This window comes from Mustelus asterias, chromosome 1 (assembly GCF_964213995.1).
Source record: "Mustelus asterias chromosome 1, sMusAst1.hap1.1, whole genome shotgun sequence".
Classification (NCBI taxonomy): Eukaryota; Metazoa; Chordata; class Chondrichthyes; order Carcharhiniformes; family Triakidae; genus Mustelus; species Mustelus asterias.
The window spans coordinates 31,262,592-31,283,935 of NC_135801.1; the positions used below are offsets into that span (position 1 = coordinate 31,262,592).

Below are 21,344 nucleotides of genomic sequence, written 5' to 3' on the forward strand. Positions count from 1 at the left end.
ATTGCAGTTATGAGAAGAGACTGGATAGACTAGGGTTGTTTTCCTTAGAACATATGAGGCTAAGGGGTGACCCAATTAGATGTATAAAATTATGAGGGGCTGAGACAGGGTAAACAGGAAAGATGGTTTCCCCGAGCTGAGGGATCAATTACCAGGGGGCCATAGATTGAAGGTGATTGGTCGAAGCATTAGACAGGAAATGAGGAAAAGCTTTTTCACCCAGAGATGGTGCGCATCTGGAATTCATTGCCAAATTTGGTAAGAGGCTGAAACGCTCAACTTATTTAAAAAGGCACTTGGATCTGCACCAGAAGTGCTGTAACCTGCAAGACGACGGACCAGGTGCTGGGAAATGGGATTAAAATGTGCAACCAGTTTCTCTTTTTTGTCCGGCACTGCCATAATGTATGGAATGACCACTTTCTGCACTGTAACTTTTCTATGGTTTTATAGATGTAGTAATTTGTGCCTGAAGCTGACCACCCACATTTATCACTTAAAACACAAATCATCACTTCTTTGAATAACTGTGCTCTTCTAAAGTAAAACATGCTAATACTTCAGATCCCATGTAGTTTCAAAACAATTTTGATTAGAATTAGAAGTAGATTTCTTTCTGCTTACCTTTAGCTTATTCCTTATCTCAGCCACTTTCACAACAGGGTCCTGGAATGGCATCTGCTTGTTTTGTGCAATCATTCTACTATTCATCCAATCCATTGCAGCACTGACATTCTTTTCCACTTTTGCCATTTCTGCTGCATCAATATGCTCATAATTTTCATCCTAAATATAAAAATTTTAGTTATGCCCTAGAAAGTCAGTTTCAGGATGTTGGAATTACAGTCTACTCAAATTACTTTGATTATTATATACCACTTCAAATTATTAGATAACTCAAATGTTAAGCACAAAAGCATCCAATTATCACTAGAGAGTGGTTATACACAACTGTTGGGATCACTTATTGTATTAATTTCCTATCAGTACATTTTGTTTACACAGGTAGATGACCTTAAATTCGACTACCTGGAATACGATGGCATCAGTCACATCTCTGTCCCCGCCCCATGTTCCAGTGAACCTTGATGTCACATGACCCAGCTCAGAAAAGTTCAGGGAATTGTAGAGTTAATTTTTTTTCTTTCATGGGATGTCAGCATTGCTGGAACGACCATCATTTGTTGTCAATTCTAATTGCCCTTGAACTGAGCGGTTTGCTATGCCATTTCGGAAGGCAGTTAAAATTCAATCACATTTGTTGTAGTCTATAGACAGAATGGATAAAGATGGCAGATTTCCTTTCCTAAAGTGCATTAGTGGACCAGCTGGGTTTTTGCAACAATTGATAATTTCATGGTCATCCTTATGAAGACTAGCTTTACATTCCAGATCTATTAACCAAATTCAAATTCCACCAGCTGCAGCAGCCTCCCCCCCCACCCCCAAAAACTGGCAAGTTACTGATAGTGTGACATAAACCCAACATCTCGGTTTAGGCCGTCCTCATGTGTGCAGAACTTGGCCATCAGTTTCTGCTCAGCGACTCTGCGCTGTCGTGTGTCATGAAGGCTGCCTTGGAGAACACTTACCCGAAGATCAGAGGCTGAATGCCCGTGACCGCTGAAGTGCAAGCGTTCTCCAAGGTGGCCTTCACGACACATGACAGCGCAGAGTCGCTGAGCAGAAACTGATAGCCAAGTTCCGCACACGAGGATGGCCTAAACCAGGATGTTGGGTTTGTCACACTATCAGTAACCCCCACAGCTTGCCTCCTGGATTTGCAGAATCTCACTGGCTGTCCTGTCTGGAGACAATACACATCTCTTTAACCTGTGCTTAATGCTCCCTCCACTCACATTGTCTGTATCTTTAAGACCTGGTTGGCTGTAGGGATTTGCATTCTAAACAGTATTCTGTAACTTGATTTTGTGTCTCTGTGCCCTGTTTGAGCAGATTTCCACTCCAACTGACGAAGGAGCAGCGCTCCGAAAGCTAATGGTATTTGCTACCAAATAAACCTGTTGGACTTTAACCTGGTGTTGTTAAAACTCTTACTGTGTTTAGCCCAGTCCAACGCCAGCATCTCCACATCATGACTATCCTTGTCCACATCATGACTATCCTTGTAAGTGGTAGAGATCAAGGGTGTGGGAAGTTCTGGCAAAGAAAGCTTGCCAAGCTGCTGTTAAGCATGTTGCAAATACTAAACACTGTAGCCATGGGGCCTAGATGGCAGCAGAATGATTGCTCAAGGGCAAATGAAATCCAGGCTGTTTGACCTGAAAGGAGTTATTATTTGATTGATGTAGCTGCCACATTCAAGCACTGACTTGCATCTTGTAAACAGCAGAAAGGCTTTGGGGGTCTGAGGGCGAGTTACTTTCAGCAGAATACCAAGTCTCTGATTGCTGATGACCTCCTGTGCTACGTCCAGTTAAGGAGATTTGTTCAATAATGGCCCCTGGGATGTTGATTGTGGGGGATTATGCCACTGAATGTTGAGGTGGGTAGGCTGCTTTTTGAAAGTAGTCACTTCCTGGCACCTGTGTCATGTGAATATTACTTGCCACTCATCAGTTGCCCAAGGTTGCTGCAGAATAGTGAATGGAACTGTACACTAACCAGTCAAAATCTTCATTTCTGACCGGACAAAGTAATTAATCTTGGGTTCAGAACATTTGTTTGAGGAACATTTATAGCAACAATCCATGTCTGAGATAATTGTGTTCCAATAACTGCAACCATCTTCTTCTGTGTTCAGTATGATCAGTAGTGAGCTTTACCCTAATTTTCATGGACTCTGATTCTACTGGGGCTCCTTGATTCCACACTTGGCCAGATGTTGCCTTGTGCCAAGGGCAGTCACACTCACCTCACCTGTACAAGTTTTTTTTGACCAAAAAGTCTGAAGCCAAGTGGGCTTGCAAATCCCAACCTGAACATTCTGAACTGATGCCAATTTGAGATTCAATGTGATAGCACTAATAACAGCCTCTGCCATTACTTTGAGGATTGAGAGAAGGCTGATGGGACAATAATTGGCCAGATTGGATTTGTCTTGCATTTTGTGGAGTGGGTAAGATGGAACTACATCTTCACTTGGAGAACACAGTGCTATCTCCGACCAATATATTGCCATGGACAAATGCATTTTGGACAGACAGATTCGAGAAGACTAGGTCAAGTAGGCTTTTCTCACCACATGCATCACCATCAGGATTTGACCAGCTCAGTCAGTAGCGATGCAACCAGACCACTTTCATGATGGGCATTTATGTCCTCATCCAGACTACATTCTGTACCCTAACTGTTTCTTCCAAGTGGTATTTCAAATGAAAGAATGTGGATTAATCAGCTGTTGGAAGGGCAATAAGTGGTAATTGGTAGGTTTTCTTGTTCATGTTTAATCTGATACTATAAGACTTCATCAGGTATGGATTCAAAGTTGAGCATGCCCAAGGCCTCTCCTTCCCAAATGCTTACCACTGTGCCACCACTTCTGGTGGATCTGTCCTACTAGAGAGACGGAGAGGGGGAGGAGAAGAAACAGGATGGTGAAAGTGCTGAAAGGTACAACTGCCTGCTTGATTAGTCTGTGGGAGAAGCAGCTCTTCCAATTTTGGTCCAAATTCCAAGGTGTCAGTGGGAAGACTTTACAGTGTTGACTGGACTTTGTGTACTTGGTAATGTCCATATCTGATGCCTAGGCCAATGCCATGTGGTCCATCCATCTAGTTTTACTCTTATACTAAACCACTACAAAAAGGTGTACGTAGCTGATTGGCTTGCTGGGCTATTTCAGAAGGCAGTTGAGACACAATGATTTTGCAGTGTGTCTAAAATCACACAGGCAAGACTGGGTAAGAACAGTAGATTACATTTCATTTGATATTAGTGAATCATGTGTTTTAGGAAAATATGGTTGTTATGTGGTCATCATTACTGATGCTAACTTTTTATTCTAGGTTTATTTCTTAACTGATTTGGGAATTGCTCAATGTCTCTGAACAATTAGACCAGGCCTCAGAATTAATGGTCCAATAAAGCCACAATGCTACCAGACCTAGTATTATTTTTAGTGAAAGTGGATTCATAAAATGCATTTTTAGTCGGCTAGACTTGACAAGGAAAGTTAATCTCCTGTCTCCGCCCATCAAGTCATCCAAGGAATTTTGAACTTCTGAATATTTAAATATGGGGTGTGAAACATGCAAGACAAAAAAAGTAATATTTACCTCCGACAGCTTAATTTTAAAATAAAAATGGTTAGAGTGGCACATTTAGGACAAAATATCACTTTAGGAAATATGGTCCATACCTTATTTTTATATGCTTCTACAGTCTTCATGAAAAGCTGGATTTTTTTACCCAGCTCATCAAATGCTTTTGGTCTCTCCTCATGCTCCTTGTATCGGTTCTGAACTGGTTGCCCAAGTGTCTACGGAAAAGGAATCCAGCTTTTATTCTCTGTGGCCACATGGATCACACCAGACCTCATCCAGCTCCACTGGCCCAGTCACACAAATGAAAAGAACTTAAAAACCACTTTAGATAATGATCAGGCCTTCTTTTGACCCCTACATGGTTTCACACCATCTTACCTTGTTTACAAAATCTTCAAGTTACAATACAGCAAATTCTATAACTCTTCTTCAGTGTCACGATCAATCATTTACTTGGGTGGTTCACCAAATAAATCCATGCTAGCTAGGTCTGACTGAAATAAATGCAACCTGAAACCAACATGCTCTCTTAAATAGAAAGGGAAGTTGGCATTAGATCTTCAAAAGATATGTGCAGAATGGATACAGTACAATAAATCTTCACAAGTAATTGAGTTCTCCAAATTAATAAACTATATTGAATGAAGGTAAAGGATAGAAATATAATTGCCTAAGAAAGAGTGCCTTTTTGAACTGAATGAGATCATGGATAGTGTGGTCAGTGTTAAAAATGCACCTTTCTTTTAACTTTAAAGAAAGTCTTGTATTACATCATGTAAACATTTCCATTTCTAAACTTCAGACAATATGAAAATTGACTACTATTGCCAATGCTCCAGAACAGGCCACTTATCAATTGTCACTGATGAGATGGGCACTTGACAAATTGATAAATATCTAAGTACTATAGCAATTTGCTTTAAGAGTGCCTTAGATTTTGGATCACCATGAATGCTGATCTCTATAATTACCAATCCACAAAATTAGACACATTTGAGTTACGGTTTATTCAGTCAAGAACCAGTTCAAACACCTTACAAGTAATTATCAGAATTACTTTGAATGGAGGGACAGGAGCTGTACCTTTAGGTCATTCAGTTTATCAAGATATACTTGTTTAGGCTGGTCCTCTCCATCTTCATACAACCAGTTTTCTGTTTCTTCCAATAACAGTATGAACTTTTTTTTGTCCTGCAAGGCAAAGATGCATACAACTTCATGACATTCTGCCTTTTGTGCACGTTGTTCAGGAAAAAGATCACCCACCCCCTCCCAAAAGTGCACTACATGTTGAAGCAATATTTCTGCAACAGTGATGATGAAATAAAACTATGGCCTAATGGGGGAAATGTTTTAACATTTCCTAGAGATGCCATTACATGTTGATAAACTTCAGTTCAAAAGTTTTGAACACCATGCTCCGAAGTCTAAATACACACACACAACTGCATTCTAATCAGTACTGCTGCCCCTATGGCAATAGCAAGAAATTGTAAATTAACACTGATTCATTAAAGCGCTCCTGGCATAGTGGTCAACATTTATCCCTCAACCAGCACCAAATACTGATGATCTGGTCATGTATTATTTCATTGCTATTTGTAAAAACTTGCTGTGCATTGCAAGATGACAACATTTCAGAAGTCTAGGTTGGGAAGGCATTAGAAAATGCAACTTCTTTCTTTCATTCAACCACTTTAGATAATGATCAGGCACTTGCATTCCAAACAACTGCGAGATGAGACATATGGAATACTGGTAGCATTAACCATAACTTCCTCATATCTACTTATATCCAACATGGCATTCACTGCACTTTAAAAAAATTGAGAGAGAAAAATATCAAAGTAATTTTAAAGACCCGGGGGGGGGGGGGGGGGGGGGGGGGGGAAGGAGTGTGCTGTATTAACGCTAAATTTAAAATAATATAGGATTCATGCTTAAGATATTTTCCACTTCATCTTATTCCAAACTCATCCCTGTATTCAAATAGGTAGAATATCTTTACTCACTATAGAATCACTACAGTGCAGGAGGCGGCGGCCATTCAGCTCATCAGTCTGCACCAACTCTGAAAAAGCATCCCCGTAACCTGGTTAATCCACGTAACCTACACATCTTTGGATGGTACAGGGCAATTTACCATGGCCAAGCCACCTAACTTACACATCTTTGAACTGTGGGAGGAAACCCACGCAGACATGGGGAGAATGTCCATTTCCACACAGATACCCAAGGCCAGAATTGAACCCGGGTCCCTGGCGCTGAGAGAGAGAGCAGTGCTAACCACTGCAAGCCTAGTGCCTGCTTTTTACATACTGAAAATCTTTCATTGACCAATCCTTTATTTCCATACTATTCCTCATATCCCTATTGCTCAGTGATTTAATCAAGTAGAAAGCTTTAGGCTAGGAAACCTGACTTACTCCTGAATCAGTACTCAGTTAACAGATTTGAATGGGTCATTAGAAGTGGCTTCAATGCTCTCTGTTTGGGTAATGATTAAACAGGTAGTGAGCCACCGTTTTACCATCCCAGCTAATCAACGCTTCGCGTGGAAGTCAGGTCATGGAAGGACGAAATTAACTTGACAAAGTTGCCTCTTGCATCACAAGAATGACTCCTTGAATGAGAAACAGAAGGATGCTGTTATTTATTTTTGGGGAACTGCTCTGAGGAAGTAATGCCTCTCTCGTGGAAGTAGAGAAACGTCAGAAAGAAAATAAATCCAAAGCCTCTATGCACTATTTTAATTCTGTCTTTTGATTTAAGTCATCACCTATCACACTGCAGAGAAAAAGGCAAACCATTCCCAGATATCTGCTAGTTTTTGTTGGCAGCAACTCTTATGTGTGTGTTGAATTGGCGACTATTTGTCAGCTCATTTGCCGGATCAAGATCAATGTTGTGGCTCTGTGTAAAGCAACATAAACCAATTCTTGCCACTCTGGTGCATTAATGCTGCATATTAACTTACTGACTACTGGAATAAACTACTTACTGCCTCACTGATGAATTTTTCATAAGTTCCGCACAGCTGGTCTCTGATCTCATACACATATTCTTCTACAGTATTTTTGGCATCATTTCTCTCTTTTTCCAATTTGTCCTGCATAATCATTTTCCCCTGAGAAAACAAAACATTAGGATTCATACTATTATTCAAACTAGTATCAAAAAACATGTCCTGTATAAAAATATTCTGTGAAATGTCAAGTAGAATTGTGTGTTTACATTAGGCAATACTGAAAGAAATCAACTTCCTCCACCACGCCACCCCCCAAATATGCTTTTGTGTTGAGGCCAGTGATACAGAGTCAAGAGTGAAACCGTTAAGATTGTCATAAAACCCAAATTAGTTCAGATTTCCTTTATAGAAGTAAAGTTGTTATTCTTACTCATCTGGCCTATGTGTGACTCCAAGTCCACACTGAAATGGTTGCCACAGTATCCATCTTCTGAACTGGCCCAACACAAACTCAATTTAATTCAACCTTTAATTCAAGATACCACCAACCTTTCAGGGCAACTGGAGATGGAAATTAAGAAATGGTCTTTCCACAGCTAGAGAATAAATTAAAAACAGTACCCACATGCAAGTCATAAAAAGGATTATATAGGAATCTGGATAATCCATTTCTTAATTATGGTGAAACATCTAAGGGCTCATACCTCATTTTCAACATAACCGTGGAGAAGGTCCTGACCAAGCTGTTGGGGCAGATCACTTTGAATCACCAAATCCACACACTTCACTTTTATTTTGGGTTTTGTATTATCTTCTTTATTTTCTGCAGCAGAATCATTCTGTATAAAATTAAAGTTATGAAATACAAATCACAAACTGAAACTTTTTTGGCAATATATATGGTTTTACCAATTTTCAGTATCAATGCTCAATACCTGAGAAACATCATTCTGCTCTTCAGCTTGATCTTTTTGCTGCAAATGCATTTCCTCTTGATCTACTTGCATATTACCCTTAAAATGTGAAATAGGTATCATTTGAATTTTTCAAAATATGGCAAAACACAAAGTAATTGCATATATGCACACACAAGTATATCTGTACCAGTATTTCAATGGTCTTGAGTACATTGGTAAAAAGGTCCCTTCAGTGAAGGAGCAAGCTTTTCATTACTGGAAGCTAGTAGGAATAAACAGAATTTGAAACAAAACCTAACATGAACTATTCTACCCAAATATTAACCTCAACTTAGTTGTAAAAAATCTTAGATAAATTTTCAGTGCGACAAGGACAAGGAAGAGACAGCACACATGCTCCTCTGGAATTTTTAATTTGCATTATACCAACTAAAATTATCCAGTGTTTCTGCAAATGGTTTATTATGTGCACCATGTCTTAGTTTCATGTTAGTTGTGAAACAAATACAAAAAGGGGGCTAATTAGAACTGTTAATTAGAAAACTGATCTTTCGTGCTGTTCAAATTTTTTTGGATTAAATTTTCTTGTTGGCAGCAAAGATTGGATGCAAAATGAGCACAGATAATTTACGTTAAACTATCTGCTCATGATCCTTGCGTTACTTTCAATTTGTGTACTTAAAAAAAGCAATTGTAATCAGACCACACAATCGAGGATCTTATTTTAGAAATATTTCCTTTTCATTTCTTACTTTACAATTTCTATTGTCCACTATCTAATCTCTTCTACACAGCTTCAAATGTTTTCAGATTTTACAAATTTCCATAATTGTGAAACCTGCAATGTGCTTCCTTTAGTTAATAACTGGTTTTAAAATCCCATAGCAGAAAAAAAGCTTTGAATCTAAATATCAATGTAGAGGCATGATGATATCAGCAAGCAAATTATACACAGATGGGATGCTGAATAAGCATATTCAGAATTTCAATGATTACACTAGTTTATGCTGTTAAAACAGCAAAAAACATCTGCTAATAATTTCAACTTAAAGGTTGATTGCTTTAACTTCCATTTGGCACAAAGGACATCTGATCATATGGCAGATGCCAACACAGTGGCATATTCCAACTTTGTACACAAAGGCAACTGAACTATTAAAAAGTTCAACAAGGCGTTCTTTTGAAAAGTAAGTGACTTTTTAAAAGTTGAAGAGATCTTCTCCAAAAACAGGAATTTCTAGATCTCAGTATAACTATTGGTTTCAGGAAACAGTATGATATGATACCAGCAAGTTAAACTTCTGATACTACTGGTCAAACGGAGTCATCTTTTATTTCTGATTTTCAAGGCACTTCCTCACTCCCTCCAAATTATCTACTTCAGCTATATGATATGATTCTTAATTATATCATGGTTTATATTAGATACAATGTTTCCGAATGCTAGATAGGTATTTGATAAATCTCAGAATTGTTTTCTCTGCCTCAAGAAGTGGAATAGCAGGCTCCTTATTGACAACTTATCCAGTTTGAAATAACTAACTATAAATTCAAAGGAAAAATGGCATCTCCCGCTCAACAATTACTGACTGGGTCATTTTTATTTAAATCTTCCAGTAACATTTTTTACAAAATCTTGATGTAATTAGACATGAATTAGTTGCATCACCTGAATGAATTTGCTTTTATGAAACACCCTTCACAAATTCAGAACATGCTGAGTGTTTTCAAGTGTAGCTATGCTAGAAGGTATTCAATAAGGTTCCACACAAGATTTAAGAAAAAAGGAAGCACACTGAATTGGGGCCAACCTTCTGACAAGAGTAGATAATTGGAAGCAAGGACAGAGTAGAAATACTTGACATGTACTGAAATGGAGATGTCTCTTCGGTATCTTGCTTTTTGTAAATGGACGATGAAGAAAACAGCTGTATATTGCTGATAACAGCAACTAATGCAGATGGGAGCATAAACTTACAAACTGACATTGATCAATTTAAGATTTAAGGATGTGAAGGCATTAAGGAATGGATGCAGAAAAGATTCACTATAATGGTTCCAGGGATGAGGAACTTCAGATAAGATAGAATGGAGAAGTTAGGACTGTTTGCCTTTGAGTAAAAAGACAGACTTAATAGAGGCATTTAAAATCCTGCAGCATCTGGACATGGCAGATAGGGAGAAACTTTCACATTCTTGATCCTTTCACAAGTGTGAAGCACAGATTTAAAATAATTAGTAAAAGCAGCAAAAAATAATGGAAATTTAAAAAAACAGAGCAGCTAGAGTTTGAATACCCTGCCTGAGGAAGGCTCAAAAGAAGCATTCGAAAAGGGATTAGACCATTACCCGAAACCGCAACAATTCAGTGATTCTGTAGTGAGTGGGCAAAATTGCAATGGATAGAAGTTCAAGATAGGAAAATGTATAGACTACTTTGGAAGTAAAGATCAGAATATTAGCTAATTAGCAAGAAGCTAGAAAGTGAAGAGGGCAATCAATGTACAGAAATTACTAAACAGAATTTAAAGTTAATGAAATATTGGCCTTTATCTAAAGGTACTGAAATATAAAGGGATAGAAGTTATGCTACACTTGTTTAAAGCGGTTTAGAGACTGGTATAAAGCGGTTAGACTGTATCTCAAGAATTTGATAGGCAGTGTTATGAGGAAAAAAATGTCAGCAAACTTGGATATACAGCTGTTTACTTCATCTTCCACTTACAGAAAGCAAGATACTGAAGAGACATCTCCATTTCAGTACATGCCTAGCATCTGTGTCCTCTACTTCCTCATCAATTATCTACCCTTGTTAGAAGATTAGCTCTAATTCAACATGCTTCCTTTTTTCTTAAATCTTGTATGGAACCTTATTGAATTTAAAGGAGTGCAGCAGTGATGCACCAGGATTCTATCAAGGCTCAACTGGATTAAAATATGAAAACAGGTTGCATAGACAAGGCTCATGTTCCTTTGAGTATAGAAGAGTTAGGGGTGCTCCAATGACAATGATTTGTAGGCTAACGGGGGACAAAAAAAAACGATTCCTCTCGCAGAGAATCCAGATCAAGGAGATACAATCTTAAACTTAGACAAAGGGGAGGCAGTGACCAAGTGGTATCATCACTGGATTAGTAATCTGGAGGCCCAGCATGATGCTCTGGAGGCACAGGTTCGAATCCCACCACGGCAGATGGTGGAATCGAAATTCAATAAAAATCTTGAATTTAAAAAGTCTAATGATGACCATGAAACCATCATCAATTGTTGTGGAAATCTGGAACACTCCCTCGAAAAGCTGCTACAGCTGGGTCAATTTTGAAAACATTGATAGAATGTGTATCTGCCTGTGCATCTACCAAAGGTATTAAGGGATTATGGAACCAAGATAGGATGTATCTAGCAAGGGTATAAAGAGATTATGAAACAAAAACGTTGAGATACAGACCAGTCATGATCTAATTTAACAGACTCATGTGCCTGAATGGCCTACTTCTATGAAACATAGTCAATATGTACACAGCCAAATCCCACAATGTTTTATCTAAATGACAGCATTTCCAACAATTGGTACTAAAGTGCCAATCTAGATTATGTACTACTGCCGCTGATACCATGAGTAGACAAGAGTCAGGATTCAGAGATTTGTTAAGTCATCCTGTTCTATTGTTTTTTTCTGGATATCTAGAAAATATTTGAAGTATTAAATACACAAAGGTGCAGCTAATGGTGAGCTACAATTAGAAGACAGTTAACAGCCTTAGATTTTTCATTTTTGCATTGAAATTTCAATGTTGTACATTATACGTTCAAACCAAATCAGAATGAATTGCCTCCTATTAACTGTCAGAGGCATTCAGACACCTATAGTGCCATAGGGAAACATGGACAAAGTAATAACTAACAGGGTAGTACTATGGATTAGGTTTATGGCACAAAGATGCTTATTGCCCAATGAAGAATTGGTGAAATATATGGGTTAATGTTATTTAATGGCGGAGGCAACTGCTGTAGCAGTGAGGTTCTCATATAGTCAGAAACTTTTGTGATAAGATGCCAAAATACTGAGAATATTTTAATTGCATAGACTAAGCAATGACAGTAGTTGAATCAAGCCTCAATGTTAGATGATCAACACAAACCTCCTCTGAACTAAAGATGTCATCTATTAGCAAACAGCAAGGCTGGCATACAGCAAAAAAGGAAACACAAAATTAATGGAAATATTAAAAAGTTAGCACAATAGTAAAACAGGAAAGCAGAAAAATCAAAACGTGTAACTAGTCACCTTGCAGACTAATTTCTCCAGAATGCGCTATATTTTTCTATAATAGCTGGTGCGACAAATTTACTAAAGTAGGATTGGTTCTCCAAAACTAGTTCAAGCTGATGCTTTTGCTTCATGCACAATATACTACAAAAGATATCCAAATGTCTCAACTTAGATCTGAGGACTAAGTACATTCCCTGGTCTGTGCTACAGTTGGAGGTAAGGGCATTACAAGTGGCTTCAGTGCTTCTGAATAGGAAAAAGGAGTAATATACAGCCAAGTACTATGCAATGATCTGTGCTAAAACTGCCCATGCACTTCAGGTGATGATACAGCTGAACAAAATCAAGTCAGCTGTGATATCCCCACTGGGAGTAAGTAACCTGATACAAATATTTGGGAAGTAACTGGAGCATAACCTAGAGCGAGAGAGACATATTTGAGAGAGACTGAGCAACCCATTAGTGCAGATAATTTTATCTACAAAAGTGTAAGGGTCATATCAACAATTTCCGTTTAGTGGGTTTTTACTCAATTGAAACATTTCTGGGAATAAAGCACCAATTTGACAGCAAAGAATGCTTTAGAATTTGAAAAAGTTGATTAAAGCTTCCAAAATTGCATCTTTGGATTTGAAGCATTAACTATTTTGCATACTATACCTGATTATCTACTTTTGCATTTGCTGTACCCCGAGATAGTTGATCTGTTTCCATTGGAACATCTTCAACCTGACCAACTTCTGGTCTTGGTTTCTCAATCAGTGAAGCACTGGACACATTGAAAATACCATGGATATTGACTCTAACTTTGACTTTGACTTTTGAACTTTCACCATCATTTTGAGGAGTCACATTCTGAATAGTAAACCGACCTGATTCAAAACATAAATTGCACTTTAATAAATAGAGCACAAAGTTATTTTTAAGAATAATTCATTTTCCAAAATATCTGTTCCAGAATTGGGTGAATGCTGTGAGGCATCATTTCATAATTTGGAAAAGTTGCAAATGGTTATATAACAAAAAGAGTCATATAAAATGAAACTGCCTCTTAACAGCTAAACAAAAATGGTGCAATACCAATCTATTTGCAATGATGAAATATTTGAATGTGTTTTATTTATTACCTTTCATAAGGATTGCTCTTTCAAATTATTGGAGAAGTTCAAGCTTCATGTAAACAGAGGGGATTAATACTGAAATCAATAGCAGAAATTCAAACTAGAACTTTTATGCAATTTATACTGTCAGTTTCTTGAGACAGCAAGTACCTATGGCTTATAAATCAGGGTAGTTCTAGATTTCATTTCCAGTCTGTGCTGGCGAACAGATCTCAGCCAAGGTGGCAACTGAGATGGGGGAAAATACAAGGTTAGCTACAGTGCCATCCATGTTCAGATAAGGAAGAAAATAAATGTTTTGCAACCGTCAACATGATCCAGTGGCTCCTGTTGTTTGTAGAGGTCAAATAAGTTCAACTTTAGGACGTTTTTGTGGTCAAACAGCCCACAGGCATTTACTGCCTTGGACTACATGAAAAATGGTCATGTTACTGCAGGGTACTCAGTAGCTGTGGTAAAATAACCCATTGAGAAGTCAAATTACTTCATAAAAGATGAGGGGATTGATGGGAAAAAGGAAATAATTTCCCTTAAAAACTCCTTTGTCATAAGGTTGCACCCAAAATATTTCCTCACTGATAGAAAAATAAAGCAACATGATTTTGCATGGCTCCCATTTGCTGCAGAGGCACTAATATTAATTATTTCTGCCACTTAAGTACATTAATTTGTTTATTTGTTCATAGGATATGGATGCCACTGGCTAGACCAGCATCTACTACCTATCCAATCTGCCCTCCAGGTGGTGATCAGTTGTCATCCTGAATTTTTGCCGTCCATATGAAGGTACAATTCTGGATTTTGACTCAACGGTAAAGGAACAGTGATATAGTTCCAAATCAGGATGGCGTGTGGTTTTGAAGGGAACTTACAGATGGCGGTGTTCCTATGTGTCTGCTACTCTGGTCCTAAGTGGTAGAGGTTCCAGATTTGGAATATGCTGTTGAAGGAGCCTTGGTGAGATGCTACAGTGCATCTTGTAGATGGTAACACTGCTGCACTGTGCATTGATGGCAGAGGGGGTGAATATTGAAGGTGGTCATTGGGGTGCCAAACAAGTGGATTGTATGGTATCAAGCTTCTTGAGCGTTGTTAAAGCAGCACTCCCAGGCAAGTGGAGTGTAATCTTCATACTCCTGACTTGCGCCTTGTAGATGGTGTCCAGGCTTTGGGGGTTAGGAAGTGAGTTACTCACCACAAAATTTCCAGCCTTTGGCCTGATCTTGTAGCCATGGTATTTATTTGGCTAGTGCAGCTCAGTTTCTGGTCAATAGATGTTGATAGTGGGGGATTATTCAGTGATGGTCATGCTGTTGAATGTCTTCTTGGAGATGGTCGTTGCTTAGCACTTGTGGTGCAAATGTTACTCAAACAAATCACGTGAGTTTTTTTTGGTCAATTTCATTGTCCAAATGTTATCACATGACCATTAAACCCCCTATGACACTTGACAGAATAAAGTACAACTTTTTAAAAAGGTAATATGGTGGTGGGAAAGTTGAAATTCTCAGATTTTGGTGATCACTAACTCTGGGGGCAGGGGCCACAGCCGGTGTCTGCAGTATTATAGCATTATTTGGGACAATGAGAGTTTTACTGGCATTTAAGTTTGATGAAGATGCTATAGTTAGACATTTATGTCACTGAATGACTGCAGGCATCCTGAAGGGGGAAGGTGATAAGGCAGAGGTCATGGTGGTACCAATGATATAGGTAGAAACAGGGATGAGATCTTGCATCAAGAATTTAGGGAGTTAGGCAAAAGACTAAGGAGCAGGATCTCATGTTGTAATCTCTGGATAATTCCCAGTGCCACGAGCCAGTGAGTACAGAAATAGGAGAATAGCACAGATGAATGCGTGGCTTAAGAGTTGGTGCAGGTGGGAGGGTTTTAGATTCCTGGACCACTGGGACCATTTTTGGGGAAGGTGGAACCTATACAAGCAGGACGGCCTACATCTCAACCAGAGCAGGACTAACATCTTTGCTGGCGGGTTTGCTAGTACTGTTGGGAAGAGTAAACTAATTTGGCAGGGGGAGGGGACCCAGATTGTTAGCAGCGACACAGTATAACAGAAAAGCAATCAGGTCAGAGGGAATACAACAGTATTAAGTTTCAAGGGAGTAAGACAAGGCTGGAGGGCCTCTAATACCAGGAATATTAAAGATAAAACGGATGAATTAAGGATGAGGATTGACACGTGTAATTATGATATAATAGCCATCACAAAGACGTGGTTGAGTGAGGGGCAGGATTGGTAGCTCAACATCCCAGGATATAGAATCTTCAGGCATGACACAGGAGATGGTAAAAGAGGACACATTTCATTAATAGTTAAGGAGGCCGTTACTACAGATACCTTGGAGAGGGCATCAAATGAAGCTTTGTGGGTAGAGCTTAGGAATAAAAAAAGGACAGCTACATTGCTAAGTGTTAGTATAGACCCCAGATAGTTAGCGGGACATTGAAGAGGAAATATGTGCACAACAAAATAAGAGGGTAATTATATTAGATGATTTCAATTTACAGAATCCCTACAGTGTAGGAGGCCGCGATTTGGCCCATCGAGTCTGCACCAACCACAATCCCACCCAGGCCCTATCCCCATAACTCCATGCATTTACCCTAGCTAGTCCCCCTGACATTAAGGGGCAATTTAACATGGCCAATTCACCTAATCTGCACATCTTTGGACTGTGGGAGGAAGCCCACGCAGACATAGGGAGAATGTGCAAACTCCACACAGACAGTGACCCGAGCCAGGAATCAAACTCGAGTCCCTGGTGCTGTGAGGCAGCAGTACTAACCACTGTGCCACCGTGCCGCACCCAGCTTTTCCAACATTAGTTGGGATAGCCATCATGTTCAGAGCTTAGATGGAGTAGAGTTCTTAAAATGTATGCAGGAAAACGTTTTAGGTCAATACGTAGAGGATCCAACAAGGGATGGCGCAGTGCTGGACCTAATTCTGGGGAATGAAGCCAGACAGATGTTTGATGTGCTGGTGGGGGAGCATTTTGGTGATAGCGACACATCATGGTTCAATTCAATTTTTTTAATGGACAAAGAAATTGACAAGTTGCAGAAAGAGGTTTTGGATTGGAGGAGGGCTGGGGGGGGGGGGGGGCAGAAAGTGTTATTTTAACTAAATAAGGCAGGATCTGGCAAAGTAGACTGGAACAAGTTTCTTATGGGAAAATCTACAGATGAGCAGGTGGGTGGGGGGGGGTGTGTGTGTGTTCAAAGATGAAATGGGGGAGGGTACAGGCCCAACATTTCCCTCCAGGGTAAAAGGAAGGTGTAACAAACCCAGGGAACCATGGATGACCTGAGACATTCAGGATACAATGAGAAGGAAGAAAGGGGCTTTTAACAAGTATAAGGGGAGTAAGTCTGCGGAGGCATTAGTGGAGTATAGAAAGTGCAGGATGGAGCTTAAGAAATCAAGTAGATGAGCAAAGAGGGAATATGAAAAAGCTCTAGCTTGTAAAAGTAGGGAAAATCCTAAGATATTCTATGAGTATATCAATGGGAAGAGGATAACCAGGGAAAGAGTAGGGCCATTAAGGACCAAGGGGGAAATCTGTCGGTGGAGGCAGGACATTGGTGGGGTGCTAAATGAATATTTCACATCTGCCTTCATCCAAGAGACTTGGGGAGAGAATTGAGAGGTTCTGGAGCAAATTGTCATAGGGAGTGACAAGGTATTGGCAGGCTTAAAAGTGGACTAATTTCCAGGTCCGGGTGAATTGTGTGCCCCAGGCTGTTGTGGGAGGCGAGGGAGGAAATTGCAGGGGCTCTGACCCAAATTTCTAATTCCTCTCTGGCCATCGGGAAGGTGCCAGAGGACTGGAGAACAGCTAATGTGGTCCCACTATTTAAGAAACATTGTAGAGACAAGCCAGGGAACTACAGACCAGTGAGTCTTATGTCTGTGGGTGGGAAACTACTGGAGAAGATTCTGAAGGAGAGAATCATTGCCATTTGGAGGGGCTAGATTTGATCAGAGATAGTCAGCATGGTTTTGTCAGAGGGAGGTCATACCTAACAAATTTGATTGAATTTTTTGAGCATGTAACCAAGTGTGTAGATGAGGGTAGTGCGGTTGATGTAGTTTACATGGATTTCAGCAAAGTCTTTTACAAAGTCCCACATGGGAGATTTAAGGTGGCAAATGCACATGGGATACAAGGTGATCTGATAAGGTGGATTCATAGTTGGCTTTGCGATAGCAGACACAGAGGGTGATGACAGACAGCTACTTCAGTGACTGGAGGCCAGTGACGAACCACAGGGATCTGTGCTGGGCCCCCTATTGTTCGTCATTTATTTAAATGACATAGATGACTGTGGGAGATAGAATCAACAAGTTTGCCGATGACAGAAAGATTGTCTGGGTGGTTGGTTAACAGTGAGGTTGAATATCTTGGGTTACAGGAAGATATAGATGAGATGGTCAAATGGGCGGATAAGTGGCAGATGGAATTTAACCCCGAAAAGTGAGGGGTGTACACTTTTGAAAGAGCGATTTGACAAGAAAGTATACTATGAAAGGTCTGACACTGGAAAGTATCGAAGAACAAAGGGACCTCGGCACGTTTGTCCACAGATCTTGGAAGGCAGAAAGGCAGGTTAATAGGGTGGTGAAAAAGGCATATGGCACATTCCCCTCTATCAATCGGGGTATAGATTATAAAAGCAGAGAGGTCATGATGTACAGAACTTTGGTGAGGCCACAGCTGGAATGCTGTGTGCAGTTCTGGTCGTCACATTAAAGGATGTGATCGCACTGGAAGGGGTGCACAGGAGATTCACCAGGATGATGCCTGGGATGGAACATTTAGGTTATAAAGAGGTTGGATAGGCTCGAGTTGTTTTCTCTGGAGCAGAGAAAGCTGAGGGGCGACCTGATTAAGGTATTCAAGATTATGAGGGGCATGGGCAGAGTGGATAGGGAGCAGCTGTTCCCTTAGTTGAAGGGTCAGTTATGAGGGGACACAAGTTAAAGTGAGAGGTGGGAGGTTTAGGGGGGATTTGAGCAAAAACATTTTTATCCAGAGGGTGGTGACGGTCTAGAATGCACTGCCTGGGAGGATGGTGAAGGCAGGATGCCTCTCATCCTTTAAAGTACCTGGATGAGTACTTGGCACGCCATAACATTCAAGGCTATGGGCCAAGTGTTGGCAAGTGGGATTAGGTGGGCAGGTCAGGACCTTTCATGTGTCAGTGTAGATTCGATGAGCCGAAGGACCTCTTCGGCACTGTAGTATTCTGTGATTCTGTGAAATCATGACTGGATGTGCTTAATTTAACAAAAGCATGAAAACTGCTTTTAAAAACCATTTTCTTGGTTGAACAAAAAAAACTTACCTATTCTGGCATCAGGATATGAAATTTCCCGTGGATTACTGTAACTCGCGTCCAGGTCAAAAGGTTCCTTTTTGTAGAAAGTGATGACTTTGGAGAATGGTGCTGGATGATTTTTGTTGAAAACTTCACACTCACTGAAAGAATTTAAACATTCAGAAACAACTTAAGTTGTCTCACAATTTAATACTCTATTACTTTGTTGCAAAAATGGTATCTGTTGCTATTGTTACATTTTTAAACAGCTTGCTCATACTGTCATCAATTTCATCATGTTCCAGAAAAAGGAATAAACTTCCTCCAGGTAGAGGGATGTGTATAAATGTCTTTTTTAAAAATCTTGCAATTTAGTCCAAGGAAAACTTTTAATGCAAAGTCACACTTCTACACTGCACAAAGTCTCCAGCACAGCCACTTTATTCAAACTTCCTTGGGAGGACAGGGGAAGATAATATACGAGTGAGACAACAGGAAAGAATTAGTTAGTCCATTGACCCTGTTCTACCTGAACATGTTTACAAATGTATTTTTACCAACCCAAAACCCACCCTTGCCTCAAATTATGCGATCTCCTAGAAGCAAGAAAAACATAGTAGATAGAGTTAGCACTTCTGCCTCACAAACCTGGGTTCAATTTGACTTTGGGTGACTGTGTGGAGTTTGCATGTTCTCCCAGTGAATGCGTGGGTTCACCCCCACAGTTCAAAAATGTGCAGGCTAGGTAGAATGGCCCCTCGTATCCAGAGATGTGTAGGTTAGTTAAAATAGCCATGGTAAACGGGCTGGGTTACGGGAAGGGAGGTGCCCTGGGGAAGATGCTCTGTCGGAAAGTTGGTGTAAACTCGATGGGCTAAATTAGGAATTCTATGGTTCCATATGTGGAAAATAGGGAAATTCATCTCTGACCTTTAAAGACGAAGGAGATCAAGGACTGGTGATACAAGAATCTGGTAACTCATGTACGTTCTCACTACAGAAACAGTTATGTTTCACAAGGATTCCACTCACTGCATCTGCTGATCAATTCAACATCTAACTTAATTCAACAGCTTGGGAACTTGTATCCTACCATCCTCCTAACCTATTTGTTTCAAAATAACTCATTCATAAATGGACTATGTTCTTTATTTTTAAAATTATACAAACAAGAGTTGAACAGACAGTACTATGTGTTTAAATTACATGGAATATAAAGCAATTTATGAAGTGAATAAAAGATAGCTCAATTCATGTTAATTTATATCTACCTTTGAAGAGATCAAAGGAAAACGTGCTTTGGAATTAGATTCAGTCCAGACCACAGAATTTCACTATAAAACTTCAGCTCCCACAGCCTGCATGAGAGCCAACAACAACCCTGAACCTTGCGGATGCAAATTTATAAATTTCTATAACAATGGGACAAATTAACAAAAAGGAAAGAAATCAAAACATTTCAAAGGGCCATGCTCAAAGCTTAGATAGCGGTGTTTAAATACAGATGGAGTAATATGAACCAGAAAGCAGCAAACATTACCCCCACAGGAAGTCATCACTGAAGCCATGTGATCAAGCATATGGGGAAATTTCCTTTTAAGCTGCTCATTGCATTCTCCATTAATGATGTTATAGACTGCCTCAGTAGCCAAAAATGACAAAACACTCCTTAACAGTGAAAATCTGTCCTAATCTGGAGCGACATGGTAGCACAATGGTTAGCACTGCTGCTTCACAGCTCCAGGGACCTGGGTTCGAATCCCGGCTCAGGTCACTGTCTGTGTGGAGTTTGCACATTCTCCCTGTGTCTGCGTGGGTTTCCTCCCACAGTCCAAAGATGTGCGGGCTAGGTTGATTGGCCATTCTAAATTGCCCCTTAGTGTCCTGGGATGCATAGGTTAGAGGGATTAGTGGGTAAAATATGTAGGGATATGGGGATAGGGCTTGGGTGGGATTGTGGTTGGTGCAGACTTGATGGGCCGAATGGCCTCTTTCTGCACTGTAGGATTCTGATTAACTGAGTAACTTTCATCTTTGTTTACTTTGTAATAAGAATGATCAGCTAAACAGCAGGAGACAAGATAGTAGAGATAACTCAACTGACAGGATGTGACTACTGGTGTCCCACAGGAATCTGGGTTCTGCTGGTTGCAGACTCAACTAGGGGAGACATAGGTCCGACTCTAATTTTTAGATTTCTAGAAGTGAAATTAGGAAACGCTCCTACACAAAGGATGCCTGAAGTCTGAATTGCAGTGATTTGCATCGGAAAATTCATATATAAACTAAGCAAGCGTGCAAACAAACGATCTTTAGGAACAAAAACAATGTCAGGTTACAGGGAAGTAGCTGGGCAAAGGCGAGTATATGGAGTTAGGTCATAGATAAGTCATGATCTCATGACGGGTCTAACAGGCTCACGGTTTTAATGACCTACTTTGGCTTTTGTGTTCCCATAGGGTATTAATCTGACGATAGTAGAAACAATCTTTGAC

At 39.9% G+C, this 21,344-nt stretch overlaps 1 protein-coding gene across 2 annotated transcripts in view; it reads right to left on the reverse strand.

Moving 5' to 3' along the window:
* hspa4l (heat shock protein 4 like) overlaps positions 1–21,344 on the reverse strand; it is a 67,833-nt gene that overhangs the window by 2,394 nt on the left and 44,095 nt on the right. The window contains exons 11-18 of one of the 2 annotated variants that reach the window (XM_078211086.1): positions 18,877–19,010; positions 13,045–13,256; positions 8,130–8,207; positions 7,899–8,033; positions 7,228–7,353; positions 5,310–5,417; positions 4,322–4,441; positions 625–786 (exon numbers count right to left, since the gene is read on the reverse strand). In XM_078211086.1, the coding sequence (XP_078067212.1) occupies positions 625–786; positions 4,322–4,441; positions 5,310–5,417; positions 7,228–7,353; positions 7,899–8,033; positions 8,130–8,207; positions 13,045–13,256; positions 18,877–19,010 (1,075 nt within the window). The remainder of the gene's footprint in view (positions 1–624; positions 787–4,321; positions 4,442–5,309; positions 5,418–7,227; positions 7,354–7,898; positions 8,034–8,129; positions 8,208–13,044; positions 13,257–18,876; positions 19,011–21,344) is intronic. The other variant, XM_078211097.1, reaches the window with a different exon arrangement.